This window comes from Canis lupus, chromosome 5, assembly GCF_003254725.2.
Source record: "Canis lupus dingo isolate Sandy chromosome 5, ASM325472v2, whole genome shotgun sequence".
NCBI classification, from domain to species: domain Eukaryota; kingdom Metazoa; phylum Chordata; class Mammalia; order Carnivora; family Canidae; genus Canis; species Canis lupus.
Genome location: NC_064247.1, coordinates 3,130,597 through 3,154,269, shown reverse-complemented (window position 1 = coordinate 3,154,269; position 23,673 = coordinate 3,130,597). Strand labels below are relative to the sequence as shown.

The 23,673-nt window shown below is 48.7% G+C and overlaps 1 protein-coding gene across 7 annotated transcripts in view; it reads left to right on the top strand.

Moving 5' to 3' along the window:
• NTM (neurotrimin) overlaps positions 1 to 23,673 on the top strand; it is a 940,510-nt gene that overhangs the window by 518,985 nt on the left and 397,852 nt on the right. For 3 of the 7 annotated variants that reach the window (XM_025464869.3, XM_049109742.1, XM_049109745.1), the window contains exon 2: positions 17,817 to 17,901. In XM_025464869.3, the coding sequence (XP_025320654.1) occupies positions 17,817 to 17,901 (85 nt within the window). Of the gene's footprint in view, positions 1 to 17,664; positions 17,902 to 23,673 lie in introns of those variants that run through there. The other 4 variants (XM_049109743.1, XM_025464870.3, XM_025464875.3 and 1 more) reach the window with 3 other exon arrangements.

Genomic DNA, 23,673 nt, shown 5'->3' with positions numbered 1-23,673 from the left:
TCCCGCGTGGGCTGCAGGTGAAGGGACAGGAACATGAATATCTAGCCTTTTTAGCCTCAGTCGTGGGAGGCAGACTCTGCCAGGAGCATAAGAGGGTTTTCCACAGACGTGGGCACCTAGCATCTCTGTAAACAGTGGCTCGTGGATAAAAATCTGGGATTTGGTGGGGACTCCTCACTCTGCGAACACCTGAGACGAGTGTGCAGCTTCTCTCCACCTGCCAGCCGCATGCTTGCCTGGTTGGTGTCTTCATGGTCCCTGCCCAGGTGTGCGTGTGCAGGCTGTGGTGCTCCCCGCCCAGGTGTGCACAGGACCCTCCCCCGTAGCCTGGCGTGCACCCGTGCGGGCGACCTGCTCGGCTGAACCAGTCCTGGTGCGGTGTGCACATGGCAGCCCTGCAGAGCGTTGCTGAGCAAATGGGATCAGTTCCGCGGGAAAGCCAGGCAGCGGGCCTAGCGGGAAATTAGTCAGATGTCCGGCCACCCTGCCTCACCCACAGGCTTCCATCTGCTTGCACCCTTCTCTTCCAAAACCAAGTACCAGTCGTGTCTATTCAGTAAACCGACTGGCCACTGTCCCTCTTGTCTCCTCAGACTGCAAACCAGCCACAGCAGCGGCAAAGGCTTCTTCCCTATCAGACCAGAGCGGCCTGTGAAAGTTGTTCTTTCTCCTCCCTCTTTCCTGATGAATTTTTCATCATTAAAGGGAAAATGTCATTTTGGTGACAGATATTAGTATGATTGGTGTCAGGAATGAATCTTCCTTTCTCTGTCAGCCTTGCTTCACACAATCCTAAGACAATGTTCTGTTAAAAGGCCACTTCCATTTCCAACTCAGGCAGCGTGCGAGAAGGGCAGGCCTGGGCTGTGATGGATGGGTGTAGTCAAGGCTGGAGCCTTGCCAGGGAGCGCAGCTGGAGCCTGACCCTTCCACCACCAGGCGAGCTGGAGGAGGTTTCTGGGAAACCCACGTCTTATTTCTGGCTGGATTCTGTTGGGAGCGTAGTCTTAAGAAGGGGAAACCTGCAGCTCTAGTTGGTGACAAGGCTTTAAGGGAGAGAAGATTTGCCATCACCACTGGCATATAGAGTGATATAGATCCAAACACTTACATTGGAGAGCTGACCTAGAAACGGAGATTTTTTGTTTTCTTTCCATGGAAATGTAGGCCAGCCTCTCTGGATGCTTTTCTAGGGTTCATATCTGAGCCTTGCATGAGTTGGAGGTAATAATAAATTCTTCCCCCTCCACCGCATGCTCGTCTGATACTCTGCATAATATAACCTTTTGGAACTCATTGAAAGCTCAATTTCCTCATGTGTGAAATAAAGATAATAGTATCTGGTCTATCTCTCTCAATTACCAAGAGGCCAGTTCAATCCATTGAACTCATACTCTGGGGCCACATACCTTGCTGAGCCTTGGGGTGGTACAAAATGGACAAGAAATGGCACCTGCCTTCAGGGAGGTTAGGTGAGTTCAGGCAAGTATATGACCAACTATAATACAAAAAAATGTATGTTATTTGTTATATGTCCCATCTTTAGGATATATATCTTAAAAAAGGGTTTGATTTTTAACCAAAGAGGGAGAAGGGCAAGGGGTGCATCAGTAAAAGCAATATTTCATGAAGGAAATGGAATTTCAACTGGTCCCTGATGTCTGAGTGGGATTTAGAAAACTCTGGACAGAAAGGAAGAGGATTCTTGCAGAGCCAAATAGGAAACTGAGTAGAGAAGCTGGGGAGTCACCAGATGATGGATGAGGGTACAGATGAGCCCAGAACAGAGACTAAGCCTAGAAAGTTGGCTTGGGATACTTCTAAGGGCCTTGACTGCCAAACTTGGGAACCTGAACTATATATCACAGGCAGGGAAACACCACAATTTTCTGAACAGGTAACAAACATTACTGAGCTATGCCTTAGAAGGAGAGAGCTGGCTTCTGTGCACAAAATTGTTTATATCAGCAGCTGTCTACTTTTCCAGACCCAAATCTTATTTTTAAAATATTTTGTCACCTCCTTAATATGATGCAAGATCAAGCTCTTAGATAAAACAAGCTACCCATACACCTACTTAAAAAATGTCCTAAACGGATCCACGAGAGAAATAAATAGCAAGCGATTGATAATCAAAGAAGTGTAAAATACGTCTTTAGCAATACCATACGACGTGATGAAGCGTAGACTCCCATTTCCCTATATAGACTCTCCACAAATGTGATGGCTACAACACAGAAAAAGGGGTGTACAACTGGTGACTCAAATACCACCAAAAGCAATGCTGCTGGTCATGAGATTTTTCAAACTGATGATTGTTCAACCTGATGAACGAATCAAAGCACACTCTTCCCTGAGCTTACAGGTAGTTTCATTCCTGGAGGATTAGGGAGCATTAAAACTTTGCAAAAATGTTCTGTTTATATAGCAAATAGAGTACATCCTGGGCTTAGATTTAAAAAAAAGAAAGAAAGAAAGAAAAAAAGGTTTCACTCCCCTCAGTGCCTGGCGTGCACTCGACGTCTGTGACTGAATCTCCCGCACATCGCTGAGTGTCCAGCCTCCTTGTCCCCCATGCACTAAGGGGCACCATTGTCTCCACAGTTATGGTCCAACCCATCTCCCCTCCACCCCAAGCCTTACCACCCCCAGGAGTCTACTCTGTCCCTGTAAGAAAGCATCCATTTAAGTAGAAGCAGGGTTAAGGGCAGAAAGATGAGTTAAGATTTAATTAAAATAGTAGAGAAGAGAAACAAGGGCAACCTCCATGGTAGTTGAATCCAGAAAGGAGGAAAAAATGCGGGCGACATGCGCACAGGTGCGATAAGAGATGTAAATGTCCACGGTAAAGTTTAAAGCGCTATGCAAATATTGTTGCTGTTAGAGCTAAATGTCATTATATTCACTTCACAGAAAGGAAATCCAAGGCACGAAAATGGTGCAGTGACTTTTCCAAAGACATAGAACAGGTCAGGAATTGCATTAGACACCGAATGCCTCAGACCTACATTTTCAGTATAATTACTAATGCAAAGGAGCTCCTGCTCAGCCTGGAGAATTATAAGCAGAGAACTGGAGCAGAGCAAATACAGAGATGGAAACAACTTGTGGAAATAGTCAACTTCCAAGTGCTCTATTTAGCACCTCGTTATTTTATGGAATACCTGGAAAACTAGGATTCCAAACAAGACTCCTACCATCCAACCACTTCCATGTTTGCTTATGCCTCTAAATATTCATCAGTAACAGTTAGGACAAAGGAAAGAGATAATTACAAGGAGAATTTTTTCAAGATATTAAAGGTTAACAGGATTCTTGGCATTTGTGTCCTGTCAGTTTCCATGCAATTATGCTCAATTCCCAGAATTCAGAGTAGTCACTTGTGCCTGTTAATGCTTAAAGATGGTATCTTTGGAAAATAATTTAGAAGATCGTTTCTCAAATTTTTCAGGTTCAAACCAAGCTCTCTGGCTAATAGTCTGATTATTATTAATGTTATTCTTGCATGGAGTGTGCTAGGAGGTCTTAAGTTGGATGTAGGGATTAGAATGGATTTCTTTAGGAGTGTGGTGAGCTAGCTTTCCCAAGAGCATAATAAGTAGACTGAAAATATTTATAAAAACTGACTTACAAGCTTCTCTTATTTTGGTCTGATAAATAACAAGAACATGGAAAGGGCACCTCAGTTCCATGGAACTCTACTGCCCCTTGGAAGAAAGAAAGGGGTCTGGTAGAGATGTCTATGTAGGGAATGGGATGGCCTCAAGGAAAAATATTAAGACTTTAGAGTCTAGATGATTTTACATGTTTATTCCTTCAATCATCCATCTTGCATTGAATTATTATTGCACATATTTTACCTCGTTCTGTGCTGAGACAGAGTGATTATGAATAGGAAATTTTCTGTTCTCTTGTAATCTTGCACTTTTCCTTTGTAATATGTATTCCACTTGTGATTTATTGATTATCTGTACAATTATTTATAATGTTTGTCTGCAGCAGACGGTAGCCTTGGGGGCCGGACCAAGAGCATGCCGGTCTCTGTTGTACCATCCCACCTACCCCAGCCGGACTCATGGCATACATGTGAGAAAGCTGCTTTCGCCCTAGCTGGGCAATCAGAAACAATCTTTCTAACTTATCAGAACCTTGATTTGGGGGGAGATTTTCTAGAGCCCTTCTCTTGAGCTTCCCATATTGCTGGAGCACCAGGGCCCCGTGCATGTTTTTCAGCTGCGTATTCAGGAAATGAAAATGACTAACAGAACTTCCCAAATGAAGTTCTGTCCATAAATAGTGAAGCAAACCATGGGGAGCATAAGCTGAGCATGCAGCCCCGTGTGTTATCTACTGTTTTGGACCATGACTGTCACAGTGATCTTCTACTGCAGCGAGAAATGAAGAGTTATATGGAAAATTGATTGCTCCTCGTCATATCCGGGAAGGTAGGGTGCTGTAGGGAAGCAATGAGGTGGGGAAAAAAAAAGACCATGGACCAAGAGTTTAAGGACACGTACTGTCACCCAGTGCTAGTTGTGAGAAGTTGAGCCTTTAGAAGGATTGAGTCAAGGGTGCTGAGGAAACTGGCCAAGGTGCATCAGGAAATAGCACTCAAGGAAACAGTGAGCACAGGGTAGGGCAGGTGTCCCAAGACATTGCTAAGAATAGAAGTCAGGAGTCAGACGTGGAGGAAATAGCCACCGGAGAGGAGGATAAGAATAGAAGGCAGTCCCACTAACCCTGCCCAAAGGTGGCTTTTCCCCTGCTCAGGGTTCATTTAGTGCACAAACGACACACACATTTTCTTGCAGAATTTCAAAAATGCTTTTACCAAACGTACACGAATATACCAGAATGGGTGTGCTGTAAGATGTGCATGGGGAAAGGACAAGCACAATTCCGTTAGCTCTAGCAATGCGCACGATAGAATTATTGAGTAGATGGGAACATGACATTAGAAAGGTCACACCAGGTCACATCAATTCCAATGGCCTAGTTACCTGTTTTGGACAGTGGCAGTTTTACGTGGGAATCCTACTTCAAAGGTTAGAGATATACATCAGACACCCCTAACCTAATAAACCAGTATAGGTCTGTCACCCATTAATTTATTCTAGCCTTCCCTTATCCTATTTAGATCCTATTTCTGTCCGTATAACCTTTTATACAGACATGCTTGTCTTTATCCTTAAACTACCATCTTTCAATTCCTTGAAGTGCTTTTTTTTTTCTTTTAAATTTCCAGCTCTAGTGTGGTCATTAAGTCATGTCCACCCTATCCTTATACTTCATGAATACCAAATGCCTTCATCTTCCTACTGTTTCTTTAGTGGAAGTCCCTGCCAGGAAATCTTTTTAATTTTTGAAATTTTCCCAGCTGTCCTAGTCACTTAAATTCACCAAATCTTTATCAGAAACCTATTAGGTGCCAGGGGTTGTGTAAGGTTTCAGGAATATAACAGAGGAAAAGACAGAGTTTAAATGATTACAGGTATTGCAAATGCTACAGGTACTGATGCAATGAGCATTTACCCTCATCGAATGGAACAGTTAAAATCAAGTCTTCAGGAGGAAGCTAGAACTTACAAGGATGACTAGAAACAGCCAGAAAATTGCAGGGGCAGCGTCCCAGGCAGGAACGCGTCTTGTACAAAGTCCCAGAGTTGAGAAAGAAGAACCTGTGAGGGATTAAAATAAGAATAAATTAATATAAAGACAAATGTATCTCTCTAAAGGAAGATGTTACAGGAAAAAAAGGTAAAAATAGAAGCCACATCATGAGGTTTTCAGAAACGACGTCGGAGATGTAAAGCTTTAGGGCGCCCACGTGGCTCAGTCGGTTAAGCTTCTGGCTCTTGACTTTGGCTGAGGTCATGATCTCAGGGTCGCAGGATTGACCCCCGTGTTGGGCTCCGAGTTGAGTGCACAGTCTGCTTGTCCCTCTCCCTCTGGTCCTCACCCCTGCTCATGCTCTCTCTCTCTCTTCTCTCTCAAATAATAAGTAAATAAATAAATCTTAAAAAAAAAAAAGATGTGAAACTCTATTCAAATTGCTGCATGGAGTCGCCAAACACTGAATTGGCAGAGTGACATGGTCAGATTTTCAGGAAAACTTTATTTCAGATTTTTAGCTCGAAATAGATCTGACAAGAGCAGCTGAAAGAAACCTATGCGAGAGAGACTCTCACTCTTCCAGAGAAGACAATAAGGAGGGACGATGGCTTAGGCCAGGGCTGGGCAGCTGAGGTTGAGCAAGGCGGCCAGATATGAAAGACATTTCCATGAAGAAGCCACAAGAGGGAGAAGGACTGATTGGATTATGTGGGAGTCGGCAGCGGTGAGCGAGAAGAGATTGAAAATGACTGCGATTTCTGACTTCAGAATCTGGGCGTGTGAGGTCCCTGTGTTATTTGTAGCTACAGTAATAACTGTTAAAGTAATATTTGAAGAATTTATACACAGTAATTTTGAGTCAAGGTAACATCTCTTTATTTGTTTCTATTTCCCCCAATATGCTTCTATGCTTCTAATAGCTTTCATAAAATGTGTGGCTCAACATTTCTCTTTTTGGAAAAATATCCTGATGTCTGCAGACAATAATCCATAGTATCATACTCCAAAATGTGTTGTAAGGATCATCGCTTGGGAGCCACTGGCCACGACTATTTCCAATGTGTCTTTCCTGGGTTTTAGAAGGATAATCAACCACTAGCCACCATTTGTGGTGTCTGTACTGCACGCCAGGTTTTTCACTGGGTACTTCACAAATACTATTTCATTTAACCTTCACAGCAAGTATATGAGGTAGGTGATATTCATACTGAATAGAGGAGAAAATTGAGGCTCTGAGGTAAGGAAAGCCTTCAAGGTAAACCCAGTGATTTGAAGAGCTCAGCCCTCAAGCCAAAGCCATTTACCTCGAAGTCTACATTTAGTTCATCCTGATGGCTGTTCCTAAGTCCACTCCCCAGAGTCCAGGGTCTTAGAAGCCCATTTTATTTATTTATTTACCTATGTTGTTTACTTACTTATTTATTTTTAGAGGGTAGGGCGGAGGGGCAAAGGGAGAAGGAGAGAGAGAGAATCCTAAGCAGGCTCCAAGCCCAGGTCGGAGCCCGACGTGAGGCTCCATCTCACAACCCTGTTCATGACCTGAGCTGAAATCAGGAGTTGGTCTCTTGCCTGACTGAGCCACCCAGTCACCACTTCTAGGTGGCCATTAGAAGCACACTTTAGATGTTTTCTTCTAAAACATGTTGCATCGCATTTGCCCACTTCTCTGCACACTCACACAACTTTGTGGGCTGTATGCAGTTCATCCATGTCGACTGCAGATTTAATCATTCAAGGAAACTCAATATCTTCTGCAAAGTCAGTCGAGTTCTCTATGAATTCCCTTTGACAGATCATTGACAAAAATATTACATTTGGTTGGTACCAGCAACTACTCCTTGGGGAATCTAGCATTAATACCTCTCCATACAGAAACATGTCAATCTACCCTTGATTTGTGCCTTAGCTTTAAGCTAATTCTCTACCTTTGAAAAAGAGGATAGTCTCCTCATTACCCACTTTGTTTTTAAGGCATCTTTGATATTGACACCTTGTCAAACTGTTGTGAAAACTTAGGTAAATTATTTTCACGTGTTATCTCTTATTCACACGTACACTCAAAATATTTGCCCGTTCTTCCCCCCACCCCAGGTTCAAAGCTACCTGGGCACCAATTAAGTCCACTCCTCCAAGCCCCTCACAAGTTGCTCTTTTTCACTACCTGCAGCACCACTTGGAGCATTTTGGGCAAACCAGAGGAAGAAGGTATTCAGAAGGTTTAGGGAACCATTTCTTCCCAGGAGGGAAAGCCCACGTCAACTCTCAGGTTAGAAGGAATGAGATGCTTTTTTTTTTTTTTTTTTAAGAATTTATTTATTTATTCATGAGAGATGCAGAGTCACAGGCAGAGGGAGAAGCAGGTTCCCCATGGGAAGCCTGATGCAGGACTTGATCCCAGGACCCCAGGATCACTCCCCAAGCCAAAGGCAGATGCTCAACCCCTGAGTCACCCAGGCATCCCGAAATGAGATGTTCTAAGATGTTCTAACTGCAGCATTCATCGCTTCACTGTGAAAGTCCTCAAACTCCTAATGGTCATGCATAAAGATGGGCAGCATAAAGGTAAAAGTCAAGATGATGCAGAAACCCTCAGAAATGTGTTCAACTATGTCTTGAATTTCTAAGACAGAGTAAAATGAGGAATGAAGGTGCTTTGAACGTGGAGGATTTTTTAAACTGAAGACACTATGCGGATGGTGTGGTGTTGTTAGACAAACCCAACAGCGACTGAGGTAAAGAAGGAAAAGGAAGTGGGATGGTTTGTGTATGAGTGTAGTTAGACACACAAAGAAGCTAGACTTCTGTAGGCAGTACAAATGCAAGCCTTCCTCATGCAAATAGTTCAGAATGCATTTAGTCCTCTTAAGAATGTGTGGGATGACTTCCAATCTGCCCACCTTTTCCTCATCCGTGTCCCCATATTTGCCTTCCCGTGGCCTCTCCGGCTTCATTCCTCCCCACCGCACCCCCTCTCCAGCCCCACAAGGAAAACAGTGAACCCTTCACAAATTGAGCTCAAGGGTCTATCCTTTTAGAAACCTTAGGGTGGATTATTTCAATCGTCATCACGTCCCACTTCTTGAGGAAAGTTAACTCAGCTTGAACACTAACCCATTTGATTAGGTGTTTATTTTCAATCCACATGTTGTGCTGGTAAACGGACTTGCTGAAGACAGTGAGGGAGTGAGTGTGTGTGTGACGGAGAAATGTTGTAAATGTGTTACAATCAAAGCAAAATAATATCCCAGAAGTTCAGCCAGGACCACATTTATAATAAAAATTATTGATTGATCTCAGGGATAGCAAAGATCAGTTCTACCCAATTACACTCTCACTGCCCCTTCTAAAGCAGTGTGACTCGAGGATTATTTCACAGCTCTTTGTCTTTTATATATAACTGTTGTTACACAATGGTCTTTGTGACACATAAAATATGTATAACATTTATATATGGATATCTGTATATGGGTGTGTATAGAATCTGCTAAGTATCCTAAATGGTTATTCTAAGAAACTCAGGAGAGAGTGAGACAAAAACACAGCGGAATGAGTCTCAGACATGAAGTCCAAGAGAAAAAAAAATACTGATGGTAAGGAGAGAAAGCGAGAGAGGGGAATTAAAAATAAAAAGAAGAAGAGGGAAAGCGATAAAGGGGAGACATAATAAGCACTTAGGGCAGAGATGGGGAAAAATAGCCCCCCCCCAAAGTCAAAAGATACGTGGTATAAAGCTTCCTAGTTGTGTTGACCTCCAAGACCCTTCCAACCATGATATTCTAATAGTCTAGTCTTAAAAGGATGACTTAAATATTCTCTTTTATGGCTGGATGCCTGGCATAGACTATGATCTAGACAGCCATGTCCCAGCTAGGCTTTAGGGGAAGATTCCCAAATGGGCAATTAATTTAGATTTAATAGGACAGTTACTGTAAGTTTAAATAAATGCCAGTTAAATATTAACAGCGTATTTATTGAAGATTAACATTGCTGGTTGCATTGTGGGATTTTCTTTTCCTTAAAGAAACCCTTTATCGGAAGACTTTTAATCATCTTGGCTCTGCCATCAGTGTGACTTAGATGCAGGGCAGCTCTTTTATTACTTTGTTCAACAGCGTTCTGAATTGTGAAGTGCATACCGTGGTGCCGCAGAGAGTGGAAGGACATGAGGAAGAGGGTTTTTTCTCTACAGGAAGGATTGAGAAGTGAATATGAAGGATAAAGAGCTTTTTGAAGAGAGTGTCAAGAAGCATTAAAACTATAGGCTATGAGAGTTGGAAGGGCCCTTGGAAGTCACCTAAACCAAACTCTTCCTTTGGAAGCAAAGCGGAAGTGACTTGAGCACCCTCATGCAGCCAGCAGGTGGCAGGTGATACCGTGGACCCCCGCCCCACCCGGAGCCTCCGTCTTACTCTAGGGGTTGACTTTCTAAAGGGCATTGCCCCTTTAGAGGCATTAGAAGGCATTAGATCTTCTCAAAGGCCCATACATGAAGAAGCTGCTGGTGCTTTTGACAATTAAAAATTCAGAAAAGAAACTTAAAAAACTCAAAAAAAGCACCTTACCTGAGGTGACCGAAGGATGGCTTGAGTTGAGACTAGAACCCAGATCTTTTGGTTTAGAAGATCATATTTACAGTGTCACCTTCAGCAAAAAGTACAACTGAGCCTGTGTGTTTTCGACCAATTGTTTGTCTCTTCTGTTGCTGCCCTTGGCTGGCGAGCAAGGAGTAAGACCACGAAAGAAAATGCAGAGGAGAAATTAAAGAGAGAAATAAGTAAAAGGCAATTGTTTGGGGAGAAAGCAATGCAGGGGTCGAGGCAAGCCACGTTCCTCTGACAGTAAGTTTGGGTAGAAGGTCCCAAGCTGGGGGCTGGTGAGCTTGTCATTCAGAGGGCTCTTCTCTATGAGAAACCACAACCTGACTCTGGCGGGGTTGCATCCTGTGGATGTCAGAACCGGCGTCCGTCTGTGCACGTGGACCCCTCGCTCCCTTCTACAGAGGGAAGGAGGCCAGCCCTGAAGCACTGTGGTGGGGTGTTCAACAGTAGAAATCAGGAAAGATGAGGCCAGCACAGGATATTATCATCACATGATGAGTCTAAGATCTAGACCTGAGAAGGCTTTGGATTCAGCCATCAGGCTCGTAGGAATTCAATGAAGGCCATGAAGTTTCCTGGAAGGAGTGGAAGGAGTTGAAGGAAGTCAGAGGCGATCGCTCACTTAATGATGGGACAGAGGGCTCTCGTCTTTTGTTCAGGTTCTTTCGTTATGTTTCAGTTACATGTGGGAGCACGACGAATAAAAGTTCACAGGCTGCCCCATGAAGAGAAAGCCCTACCCTGTTTCTCAAGCACAGACTGTTTCCCACAGGCCTGTATTCTGTGTGCTTTTGCAGAACACTGAGGCCAACATGCTCCGGGGGGAACTGGGGGGCCACCCTCTTCCTGGCCCCATTTGAAGGCCAAGCTACTTCCCCATTATAAGCACATCTCAGCACGACGTGTCTGCTGTCTCCATGATGGAGATGGACCTCAGGATCTGGACGCTGGTGGTGTTCACAGGTCTGTGCTCGGTAGGCTTCCCCTGGGTTGTCTGCATGAAGACCAGGCCCAGCGTCCTTCTGTCCCAGTCGGTCCCGCGTAGAAGCACAGGGGTGCCCGCCACGGGACCCCCTGCAGTGTGTGCCATAGGCCTTTGCCTGACTCTTTACATCTATTGTCTTGTTTCTTCATCAACCACTGCTTGTGGTGGGCACCACTGTTGCCGTTATTTTACAGGTGAGGTCATTTCCCCAAAGTCAAGGTCTCACAGCTGGTGATGAAGAGGATGAGTGTCTGACTGATTCCAGAGCCCATGGTCCTTCTTCATTGATAACTTTGTACTGAAAAAAAAAAATCAGTAAGTGAATGAAGCTTGGGAAATCATGGTCAGTGCCTAGAGATCTGGACAGGCTAAGGGGTCAAAGGGATTCCCAGGGGGAGGTATCTTCCAGCTTGCTTTCCTTAGCATGGAGAATGTTCTCAAGGGCTTGCGGGGAGCGTGGGGTGGAGTTCGTTATAACTTCAGACTCGTGAATATAAATCCGAGTAAGAGCACTGCCAGACCTGGTCACCTAGACTGTAAGCAAATCAAAGGCAGGGGCTATGCCTTCCGTGTGCGTATCCGTAACTACAACGAGATTCCTGCTCCATGCGAGCAAGTCTACCCATCGCTGTTTACTGAATACACTGAAACCCGTGGAATAATGGGATTCCCAGAGGTCCTCGGAGGGGGGATGGCATCCCTTCTTCACTAGTTCTCTCTCTTGCCCACAGAAGTAGCAGCCGAAGGAGTTATTTTACTAGTCGGCGCTGATGCAGTGTCCTTACCTGACGCATATGGCAGAGAGGAGCCGGGCATCCCGAGTCCTGGTTCTGGGTTACCAGTTATCCCCGTTCTGTCCCCACGGTAATGACTTCTCCCTCCTGGGTTGGATCCTCCACTTCTGAAATAAGTGGTTCATACAAAATATCTTCCAAGGGCCCCTCTGACCATATCACTGTGTGGTTCTGTGAATCCAGGGTCTCATCAGGATCCAAATCCTATCTGCCCCCAAAGAATTCTGCTCTTGGCTTGGTGAGCATCTGGCTTTTGCGTTCATGGCTCTTTGATTTTAATCGCTCATTGTGCTCTTCCTCACTTTTCTGTCTACCTCCCAATTATTCTTCCAACCATCCCTCCCCTTCATGTACCTCTTAGAAAGTTGCACGGCTTTCCAAGTCTGTAGATAGCCTGACCTTTGCCACTTCTTACCGCACTCCTTTTCCATTCTCTCTATTCGTGACCCTTTTTTTCTCCTCGGGGCCTTCACCCCCTTCTTCAAGTTGCTCTTTTGCTCCATCTGTTGAAGTCCTAACATGCCGGACTCTAGCCCAGATGAACAATGACTGTATTTTGATCTTGAATTCGTATTGGTGGGAAAGAATAGCGAGTATTTTTGCAGCTTCCAGCCCATCCCTGCTGCCCTGGAGGCGGCTCTTTATCCAGACCCGCTCTGCCCTTCCTGATGGGACCTTTCGGGGTCTACTACGGGCCTCACCACTCCCACTGCCCTGCATTTCTCATCTCGCTGCCTGCGCTCCTGTTTGGAATCTCCACCAGGAGAGGGGGGCCTTTAGCCTTTTTAGAGAAGGAGAAGCAGAACTGGCATTTCTTAAGCTAGTGCTCTTCTTTTGGTCTTTTGTGTGCGTGGAATATTCATGGCTCTTCAGCTAACCCCGGCTGTGGCTGGCTGTAGGTAACACAGAGTAAAACAAAAACAACAGCTGATTTTCCCTTTCACTGGGAATTTCTCTCCTGTTTCAACCCTGCTCTGGTGTTGGATGCTACTGCTGCCAGGAGTCACTCTGTACTCCTGTCTCCTCACCTGCCTGCCAGCTCCCCAGGGTCTGCAGGCAAAGCTCCCCCCACCCCACCCCGCCCCTCCTTTGCAGTCACTGGATCAGTAAAGGGAGTATGATTGCTTTCTTTTGCTCAGTGTGTGTGTGTGTGTGTGTGTGTCTGTGTGTGTGTGTGTGTCTGTGAGCTTGAAAGGCATTGTCCTATAGATATTTTTATAACCTGAAGCAATTACAGCTGTCAGCACAGAGACAAGATGTGACAAGTTGATTTATGTGTACAGTATACGTGTATGCGGGAGGAAGGGGAGGAAGGAGAGGGAGATGGGGGGAAGAAGGTGGAGGTGGGCGCTTGTTAGGATGCTGCTTTCCAGGAGGCAGAAAGGAAGTTGTTTCTATAAAGAACACAAATAATGAAATTGCTCTGACTGTCATCCCCTTTTCATTAACTCGGATATGCTGGGAAAAATAAAATAAATCCAGCAGTTTTTATGAAGCACGAGATGGGATATAAGATAAGCCACTAAGTGTTGGTTATATTTAGGGATTAGGGGATGGGCAGGGAGTTGACATATGACTTGGAGCTTCATCTATTCAAACAACTTCATTAACAAGTTTGAATGAAATGGATTTTGCCTTGTTAATTGCGCAGGCGTCTCTGGTCCTTCACGGCTTCCTAAACTTCTAGTTTTGGGTAAAGTTTGGGTCCCTGGGCCCAGAGAGCAGGTAGGAGGTTGCAGGTGGTTTTGCTCCCTGCACCCTGAGCTTAAACTGAGCTCTGCTGGGTCTCCTGCCAGATGCTGCAGCTCAGCACCCTCCCTTCAGGGCCGGAGACTAAGATGGTTTGACTGTCTCAGATCAATGGCATGCAGACTGGTATAAACCGAACATCTTAAAGAACCCCTATGAAGAATTATTTTCCTGCCCAGTCATAATAATGAAGTGGCGGCAGGCAAAATGTATTAATAAAGCATCTTCCACCTTAAATGGATTTCTAAGTATTTTCCTGTAGAGTTAATCATGTATGTAGGTCTCTCGGGAAGGCCGGTTGTTGTCATTATCCACATTCCCAGATGCAAAAACTAATGCTCATTTGTACCTACCTGGGAATTAGATGCAAGAGCCGGGACTAGAATTTATTATGAAAGGAATCATCCCTGCCATTCCCAGGCCTGTAGGGAAATGACTCCAAAACCCAGAATGAATCCCTCTTCCTGTTCCACCACTGTAATTACTTCCAGCTGAGGTGGTGAGGAGGTGTGTACACAGAGGGATGGGGGGCACGAGGGGCAGGTACAGTGGATAGATGATTAGAGGTAACTCCTTGGCTTTAGGGGAAGCAGAACCCCAAATTCAGTAGATTATGAGTCAACAAACACAATCTCACTCTTTACTTACTAGTTCCAGAGTTTCCCATTGTAAAATGGACATAGGATAGGGTCTTGCAAGAAGGGACTGATGCAAAAATAGGTTTTTCTTTTCTTTATTTTTTTCTTTCAAAAATATAAACAATACTCTCTTGCTTTCCACAGAGGCCCCTGTGTTGTTGTTGTTTTTGCTTTTGTTGTTGTTGTTTCCTGATAGAAAAGTCACGTGCTGCAGCCGTAAGACGACAATTGATTTTTTTGGTGCTATACATCAAATGGTCCCCACTGGCTAAAAGTAGCAGATGGGTTTCCCTGAGAAGTTAATCTCAGGAGAAATCACCAGAGATGAGGGAAAAAAAGTGGCCTTAATGATGGATTAATTGAGATCTTCAGTGTAAAGTTGCTCAACTTTTCTGGCTGATCACTTTCTGACCAACTATTAAAAGAGAAAAGCACGTCTGCTCAGTCTGTCTTTGTTAGCCTGGAGTATGGCTCCCGCATCTGCAAACCCTGCCCCTGTCCCTACCAATCTAGAGTAGGGAGTATGAGGGGCAAGATGCTTGTTTCATCTCTAACATGTGCGTTACCTACTTGTAAGTGGTGGTTACGACCTGCAAGGTGTGAGGATTTTCTGGCACCAGGGCTCTAATAGTTAAAAACAATTCAGTCTTTTTTTGGTGTTGACCAGATGGCTTTTGGGAAGAAGTCTTTCTGTTACTTAACAACTGTTGAATAAAACCAGCTTCCTGGTTGGATCTGATAGAAAGTCAACAGGGGAGACCTAAAGTCACTGTTGGTGATTATGGTAAAGTCTCCCCAGGGAGAATCTGGGTCAGTGGAAGAGGCTCAGATCTGGAAGTCCCTGGGGAGAGATTATGCTAGTGTGGGCACTGGCACTGCGGTGTGGGCTGGGCCGCTCTGGGCTCCTCCCTCCAGCAGGGGCCAGGCCCCCGGAAGGAGAATGTACATTCTGTCAAAGTTGGACTTAAGGGGTGAAATTAAAATGTAGGTATGTGGGGACCCACCAGCAGCCAGAGAGGAGAAGTGATAGGAGCTGAGGCAAATCCTGTTTCTCCCTGAGTTTCAGGAATTCAAAAAAACACACCTCGTTAGATGAAATCAGCCCTGCAAAGACTGTGCAACCCAGGGAACTTGGGAGTCTGCAGTATAAATAAAGCAAGTGGCTCACACTCATTCCTCTGAATGAGCACTTTTGCAGGGCTAGCATCTTTTAATGTGGACCAAATAAGAATTAAGTGTGCTAAGTTAGTGTGGGACCTTGACCAAAATTTTTTTTAAAGATTTTATTTATTTATTCATGAAAGATAGAGAGAGAGAGAGAGAGAGAGAGAGGCAGAGACACAGGCAGAGGGAGAAGCAGGGTCCATGCAGGGAGCCTGATGCGGGACTGTATCCCGGGTCTCCAGGGTCAAGCCCTGGGCCCAAGGTAGATGCTAAACCGCTGAGCCACCCAGGCTGCCCCTTGACCAACATTTTGATGCGGTCTTGCCAGTTGCACACACGAAGGGGCTTCTGTGATTTTGCATTAACTTTATAAGTGGAGGATATTCTCCGTGGAGAAAGGTGGTGCGGAGTCGAGCTTCCTTGGTGGGAGGGGTGGGGGGCCTGGGTGGGCGTTGACTCTGGAAGAAGAATGCGATTCCCTCCCGAAGCAGCATCCTCCCCACGCGCTCCAAATCCCCTCTAAATGCTAATGGAATGAATCTGATGACTGTAAAGGTGCAGGCGAGCGTGCTGCGGGGGGTTCCTTCCCTAGTTAATGAGTTTGTGACCCTTCCAGGAGGTGTCTTGGGCTTGTTAGGGCGGCCTGGTAACTTTGCCTTGCTGCTTCCTCCGCAAGTGGCAGGTCTTGGAGGGAGGGGAGGGGAGGGGAGGGGAGGGGGAGGGGGAGGGGGAGGGGGAGGGCGGCGGGAAAGGGTTGGAGTCCTGGCGGGGGCCGGGGCCGGGGCACCGCGCGGCGCCGCAGGGGTTAAGGCGCGCCCCGCGCCCCAGGAGCGCCCCGGGAGCCCCGCCCGCCCGCCGCGGCCCGGGGAGAGGGGAGAGGGGAGAGGGGAGAGGGGAGAGGGGAGAGGGGAGAGGGGAGAGGGGAGAGGGGAGAGCGGCGCTGACCGCCCCGCCGCTGCCATGACAACCCGGGGCCGGGCCCGCGCGTCGGGGCCGCTCCCGGGAGGGGGGAGCGCGGGCCGGGGGCGGCGGCTGAGCCATCCGCGCGGTGCGGGCCCCGCTGCGCCCCGCGGTCCGCAGCGAGCGAGCGGGAGCCGCGAGGGAGCCGCGAGGGACGCCGCGGCGCTGGGCCTGGGACGTCCCCGAGTTGGCGGCGCGGCTGCCGCAGGAGCCCGGGCGCACCCCGCGCAGCCCCGCCGGCCGCCTCCGCCCGCGCCGCTCTGCACCTTGGCCATTGTTCCGGATTGTTTTCCTGCCGGCGCTCCCGCCTCCGAAACTTAACGGAGAAAGTGTCGGATCCCACCCCGCCGCCGCCGCCAGCAGCCCCAGGCGGACCGAGGCGCCTGCGGACCGGCTCCGGGGAGCGGGCTCGGACCCACGCCCCGTCCCCCTGCACCTGCTGCCCCCCCCCCCCCCCCGGCGTGGACCGACCGAGGCACCTGCGGACCAGCCCCAGGGAGCCGGCTGGGACCCAAGCCCCGTCGCCCCCCTGCACCTGCTGACCTCCCCCCACCCCGTCACCACCACCCCCGGCGTGGACTGAGACACCTGCGGACTAGCTCCGGGGAGCCGGCTCGGACCCACGCCCCGTCCCCCCCTCCCCCCGTGCACCTGCTGCCCGCCCCCCCCTTGCTGCCCCCCCCCCCGGCGTGGACTGAGACACCTGCGAACCAGCCCCGGGGAGCGGGCTCGGACCGACGCCCGTCTCCCTCCTGCACCTGCTGCACCACCACCCCCCCCCCCCCCGCCGCCGCGGCTGCAAAGTGCTCCCTCCACTCCCAAGTGCCATGTCGGAGCTGCGAGCGCGAAGAAGCGGCTCCTGAGACGCGCCCGCGCCTCCGCACCTGCCCGGCGCCTGCTGGCCCCCGGCCCGGGCCGCCCCGAGGAGGAGGAGGAGGAGGAGGAGGAGGAGGAGGAGGAGGAGGAGGAGGAGGAGGAGGAGGAGGACGCGGAGGACGCCCCCTTCCATGCGCCCCGCGGACGCCGGCGGTCCGAGGCCCGGTCCGGGGGAGGAGTCCTGAGCCTCGCAGGCGGCTGCGCGCTCTCCGCCTCGCGCGCCCCTCGGCCGCCGCGGGGTCCCTGCCGGGTCCCGAGCCCGCGCCCTCGCCCCGCCCGCCGCCCGCGCCCGCCCGGGGTGGGGGGTGTGCGCGCCGCCGCCGCCGCCGGAGCCCCGGGAAGCCGCGGCCGTCGAGGATGGGGGTCTGTGGGCACCTGCTCCTGCCCTGGAAGTGCCTCGTGGTCGTGTCTCTCAGGCTGCTGTTCCTTGTGCCCACAGGAGTGCCCGTGCGCAGCGGAGATGCCACCTTCCCCAAAGCCATGGACAACGTGACGGTCCGGCAGGGGGAGAGCGCCACCCTCAGGTAGGGAGCTGCCTTCCTTGCGTGGATCAGGGCGCTGTGCCCGGGCTGCGGGAGGACAGGGGCAGGGGTGCAGGTGCGCGCGCCGCGGGAGCAGCCGGCGCGGGGGCCGCAGGTGCACCGGCCCAGCGCGCTGCCCCAGGAGCCTGGCGCTGTTAGGGGGGCGCTCCCAGGTCGGGAGGTGAGCCTTTCCCCCCAAAAAAGTGGCCTCTTTGCCCCCGGACTTGGTAAGCACGAGGGGCGGCAGAGGCAGGGGGTCGCTGAGGTCGAGGACTGTGGCCTGGTGGCCGTGGTGACTGGGGACCTGCAGCGAGCAGTCGCTCTGAAGTTAATGAGTCCCGAAGGAGGAGTGGTGAATGCCTGCACTCTGGGCGCCCCCGGGCGCGGGGTGGTGGTGGTCCTGGTGGTGGTCGTGGTGGTGGTGGCCGTGGCCAGGGGGCTCCTGTGCACCTGCACAGCTGCCCTTGTGTCCTGGGCCGATGACGGGTCTGGGCTCTCCTGGGCTGCCTTCATGCCAGGAGCCGGTGGGCTGCAGGACATGCTTGTCTAAACATGGCTCTCTGAGACTGAAGTCATGGAGATGAGTCTGATTTGTCCACGGAAACATGTCATGTACTCTGGTGAGCTGTTCTCTCTCGGTGCTCCGACCGCGGATGCCGTGCACAACTCCTCTCCCGAGCAGATTGCAGATTTCAGCGCTGAGTTGGGTCCTGATTGGCTTGGGGGGTTGGGGGGGGGGGTGGCTAAGGCTCGCAGAGACCGAAGAGGAGAAGGAGAGTCGTGGCTCTGTCTTGCATGAGGTGGGACGAGGCTGCGTCCCTGATTACCCTGTCCGCTGGCGCGTCAACTCCGTCTCCAGTGTCTACGGAGGTGCACCACTCAGGAGAGGGGCGCAGAGGACTAGTGACTATGATGGAAAATCTCACTCTCTGGAATTTTAGGAAGAGTCCGCGTGAGGTAGAAGTTAAGAAGGTTCACGCGAAGAGTAATTCTCTGCCTGTCTTTGATGTAACGTGCCCTCTTACATAAAGTTTTCCAAGCTGGGCTGTGGAGCCGGCTGCCAGGCAGCAAGGCAGTAATCCTCTCCCTCGCATGTGAAGACCCTTGGAAGGATGCTGTTGGTGCTGGTGCCCATTGTTTTGCCCCTGGTGACTGTTCTTCTAAAATTGCATTGTTTGTGGATGGCACCCTTAAGGAGATACCCGCAGGACAGAAAATGTTGAGGAGGGGCTACGGGCAGTACAGGGCAGACTTGTTAGGACATTGCCACGGGAAGCTGTGATTTAAGGACCCACGAAAGGCCTACAGGCATCCAGTGCCTTTGGGGAGCCAACCTCCATGGCCCGAGTGAATTCCTAGTTTCTCATTGGTTCAGCAAAGCCACCTCTTCCATGAAGGCCTGTAGGGACTGTTTTGGACAAAGGTTAAGTATCTAACTGCCTCCCCCCCCCCACCCCCAGAATGACTGTATCTGCTTTACAAGGGGATTTCACCGAGCTCTAGAAATGCTGTGATTTCCGGCTGCTTAATGAGAGATAGAGACATGAAGCCCTAACAGTGCAATGATGACTTAAGTGTTCTCTGGTTGTTCCCTTTGTCCCTGACCCTTAGCTCCAAACCGTTGTCCCCGGGAGATGAGACAGAGACATCCTCACATGGAGAACATTTTAGGAACAGACGGGGTGGTATTTTCAATGAGAAGGTGGAAGGTAATCAGCCAGGTAGAGGTTTGCAGGTACAGAAGTAGCAAAGGAGCCCTGGCAGACAGTGGCCCCACATCATAGGGACAGTGAGGGGGGTCGGGTGAGTCAGGATCTGGTCTCAGCCCCTCGAGGCTCATGAGAACCCAGAGTCCCTGGAGAGTGACTAAATGCAGGAGATGCTGAGCCAGGGCATGGGCCTCAGTTAGGAGCAGTTTCTCCTTAAAATTGCATTATCACGTACAGGCTGCTTCTCTTTATCTTTTCCTTCCATGCCTTTCTTGCTCGCTCTGGGCCTCCTGTTCCTGTCCTTTTCACACACTCATGTCTGTTTGCATTTTCACATCTGCTCTGGTCTTCTTTGGGAGAAAGTGGAATATGGTGGGGCTTCCTCTCTAGACCCAACCCTACCGTGGCATGAAAAGGCCCTCCTAGAACACCTCCTGCCATTCTGTGCCATTCTGTGCCAGCCCCTGGGACTCAGTGTCTAACCGAGATGCAGGAGGAAGACTGTTCCAGTGGATGGAGCCCCACAGGGCAGGGATTAGAGGAGCTAGGATGTGGCCTCTGGCCATGGGAATGATTGGGGATGTGAATCTGGCAGCAGGTGTAGCAGATGACTTGCACGCGGATGCTCATACCTCTGCAGGATGACCTTCATTCTTCTCAGGCTCTCATGCACTAGAGCAAGTGCGGTCCACCATGTTGGGGTGAACTTTTGTGGACTTCCAGCCCTTGAATTCTCAAGCATAGCCTCCGTACTGTGTAATTCTGTGCCCAAAGAAGCAAATAGGAATTTGTATTCATAAAAATGGCTACATTTGCACATAACATGACTCTGGGTTGTAGGAGTCCATTGGCTCCAAGCTCTGGGGTTTTTGGGTTTTGGTTTTGTTTTTTGTTGCTCTTTGTGTGTTTATGTGGATCTTTTCTTGTTCTTCCCTCTTTCCCTTCCTCTTACCCTCCATTCCTTCTTCCTTCCTTCCTTTATTTTCTTTTTCTTTCTTTCTTTCTTTCTTTCTTTCTTTCTTTCTTTCTTTCTTTCTTTTTTCTTTCTTTCTTTCTTTTTCTTTCTTTCTTTCTTTCTCTCTTTCTTTCTTTCTTTCTTCTTTCTTTCTTTCTTTCTTTCTTTCCTTCCTTCCTTCTTTCTTCTCTTCTTTCTTTCTTTCTTTCTTTCTTTCTTTCTTTCTTTCTTTCTTTTCTTTCTTTCTTCTTTCTCTTTCTTTCTTTCTTTCTTTCTTTCTTTCTTTCTTTCTTTCTTTCTTTCTTTCTTCTTTTTTTCTTTCTTCTTTCTTCTTCTTCTTTCTTTTTTTCAGCATTTGACCAAGCTACACAGAATACAAGTCCAGAGGCCCCAGGCACCTGTGCTCTGCCCTGGAGAGCCGCCCTATCCATATTGTGGTGGCTGACCATGAGGGCCATGTAGTTTACTTCTCAGCCAGCAGAGGACTTTTTTGCTTTGGTTTCATGTTATTCTGCTTTGTTCTCACCAGTTTCATTTTTTGAAGATCTCTTCTAGTCCCCAAAGAACAAATGCTTCAGCAGCAGATTCTAATGTGAGGAAACTTTTAAAAATGTTTTATTTCATCCAATTAGTGCTAACGATCCTTGTGGAGGTATTGGGAAACCTTTCACCCAACCGTGGCATTGACAGCCTGAAAGGAATCGCAAACAATTTGCAATCTCCCACCCTCTCTGCCCTCCTGCTGCTAGTCTGTATGCATATATTTTTTTAAGAGGGTGAGGTTATGTAGAACAGAATGTGCAGTAATAAGAACATGAACCAAGGTTTAGGGAGCACTTGCTCTGTGTCCGGGAGAATTCTGGTTTGCATAGTATCTCACCAGTTGTCCTGCTCCATGGTATTCACATTCAGCCCTAATAAAGACTCTGTGGTGTAGGTGCTGTTCGCATCCCCATTTTACACACGAGGAAATTGAGGCATGGAGAGTTTCCATCGTTCGATTCAGGTTGCACAGATAGGAAGTTTTGAAGCCAGCAACGAGGTGCGAGTAACAATAATGTCAATAAAATGAGTAGTGCTGTGGGCGATCCACGGGTTCCTGTGTGTGTTAACTATTTTGTATGCATAGTGACATTTAATGTTTACAACAACTCTCTGAAATGCAGGTCATTATCTCAACTTGGTGGCTGAGGAAGTGAAGGTCTGAAGAGAGGAATTTAGGTAAAATCAGACAAATAGCAAGTGGCAGGGCTGGGACACTGACTCAGGGCTGATTTTGCGCACCAGGGAGTCGAGTCCCTACTGCGTTCTGAGTTCTAACTCCGTGCTGATACTGAGTGTCTCCTCTGCTCACATTGGCTTAGACCCTCTCCTGCAATGTGGAACTTTCTGTGTTCTTTCTTCTCGTGCATTGGGGGGCAGCTAGTGCTTGGAAAGCAGAGATGGTGCCTTATAATGCCATGAGCACTGTGGGCTCCCTCGTGTTTACTCAACAGATAAGATGAATGAGGACAAAACGTAAATATCCCCCGGCCTGAGTTCAATTGGTCTCTTTACCGCATTTCTCTAGCATCATGCCTTAAAATACAGCTGTGGTCAACCAGCAAGGATTTATTAAGAGGCTCTTACGTGAAGGGCCCTGAGCTGGGTTTTGGGATGTGAAAAGACATGAGGTTTGGACTTCATACTCCGGGGCCTTGAGTCCAACTCAAAAGGTGGTAACGGTGGACAAAGAGGTAACGGGCAGGTGAGGCAGCATGTGCCCACGAGCCAATGGGTGTATGTATGTGTATGTGTGATCAGAAAAGAGTTTCCTGTCTCCGAGTGGGGTGGGCCTGGGTCCTCTATGGGAATACTGAAGAAGGAGTGAGGGGCAGGAGAGCCTGAGGTGCCCAGCTGTGTGGATGTCATTAACTGGAGACCTCCACTAAGTGTCCACCTGTTGCCTGGCAATCCCGACAAATGTGTTTCCTGCCGTCATATATTCCCCCAATGAGGTAACAGCTAGTAAAAAGATTTATTTCATTGAGATCATCTGGTAAGAGAGTATCAGAGCCTGAGCTTTACCTTCTGTCACTTATCTAGACTGCAGGCTTTGCCACAGAAAAAAAAAAAAAATTGGATGAGTTAAGAAGAAAAGATCTGATAAATGTCCAAGATTGAAGTCGGATTTTGATATAGCAACTCCATGGAATAGCACAGAATAATGTGTTTTTGAAACTTGAGAAAACCCAGGGAGTGCCCTTCTACACGTCGGAAGCTGTGGCACCTTATTCGTATCATGTCAAGCACTTAGCATTTCACTGTATAGCAGATGGGTTCTCCCTTTGTCTCTCCAGCCAGCCCATGGCCTCTTGAGGGCAGAGCTATGCCTTCTTCATGTCTGTATCCCAACACCCAGCCCAGGGCTCGGCCCGTGGTTTTTGCTCATAAAGTCAGAGTGGCCATCCGGCCTGTCTGTCTGCTCTGGACATCCTGGCCTTTTCTCTACCTCATCAGCTTGGGAAACAAATTCTTGCTGCAGGGCCCTTCTACTTGTCTCCATGGACAGTTGGTTATCATTTTGGCCTCCACTCAGGTGGAAGCCCGTCACTAGAGCCTTTACCCAAATCAGAATAACCCCTACCACCCCACCCGTCCGTCGCACACCAGCGTATCATCTGGGTTGTGTTTTTCTTTCTTCAGGGCAGGCATCCGTATCTGAAGTGTTCCTAGTCGTATGTTTGGTTGTGTGTTTGTGATCTGTCCTCCCCAACCACACTGTGACGTTCTGGAGAACAGGTACCTGCCCTGTCTCATTCAGCACTGTGTGTAACCAGTGCTGGGCCGAGAGAAGGTGCCCAGGAAATAGTTGTTGCAGGAGTGATTGAAGGCAGTCTGAAATCACCGTCTCCTCCTCCTTGCCCCGGGTTGTCCTATGTCGTCCTTGCCCTGGACGTGTGACTGGCTCGCTGTCATTTCTGCCCAGGCCGCCCAGCTGTGTGAGGTTGCTCTTGAGGAGATACAACGCACACCAGCGATCGGGCTGGTGTCTTTCTGCCAGGGACACAGATGGACTGTGTCATTTGTCGGCTGCTTCATAGCTGCACCCAGAACGCGTGCCTCTTCCTG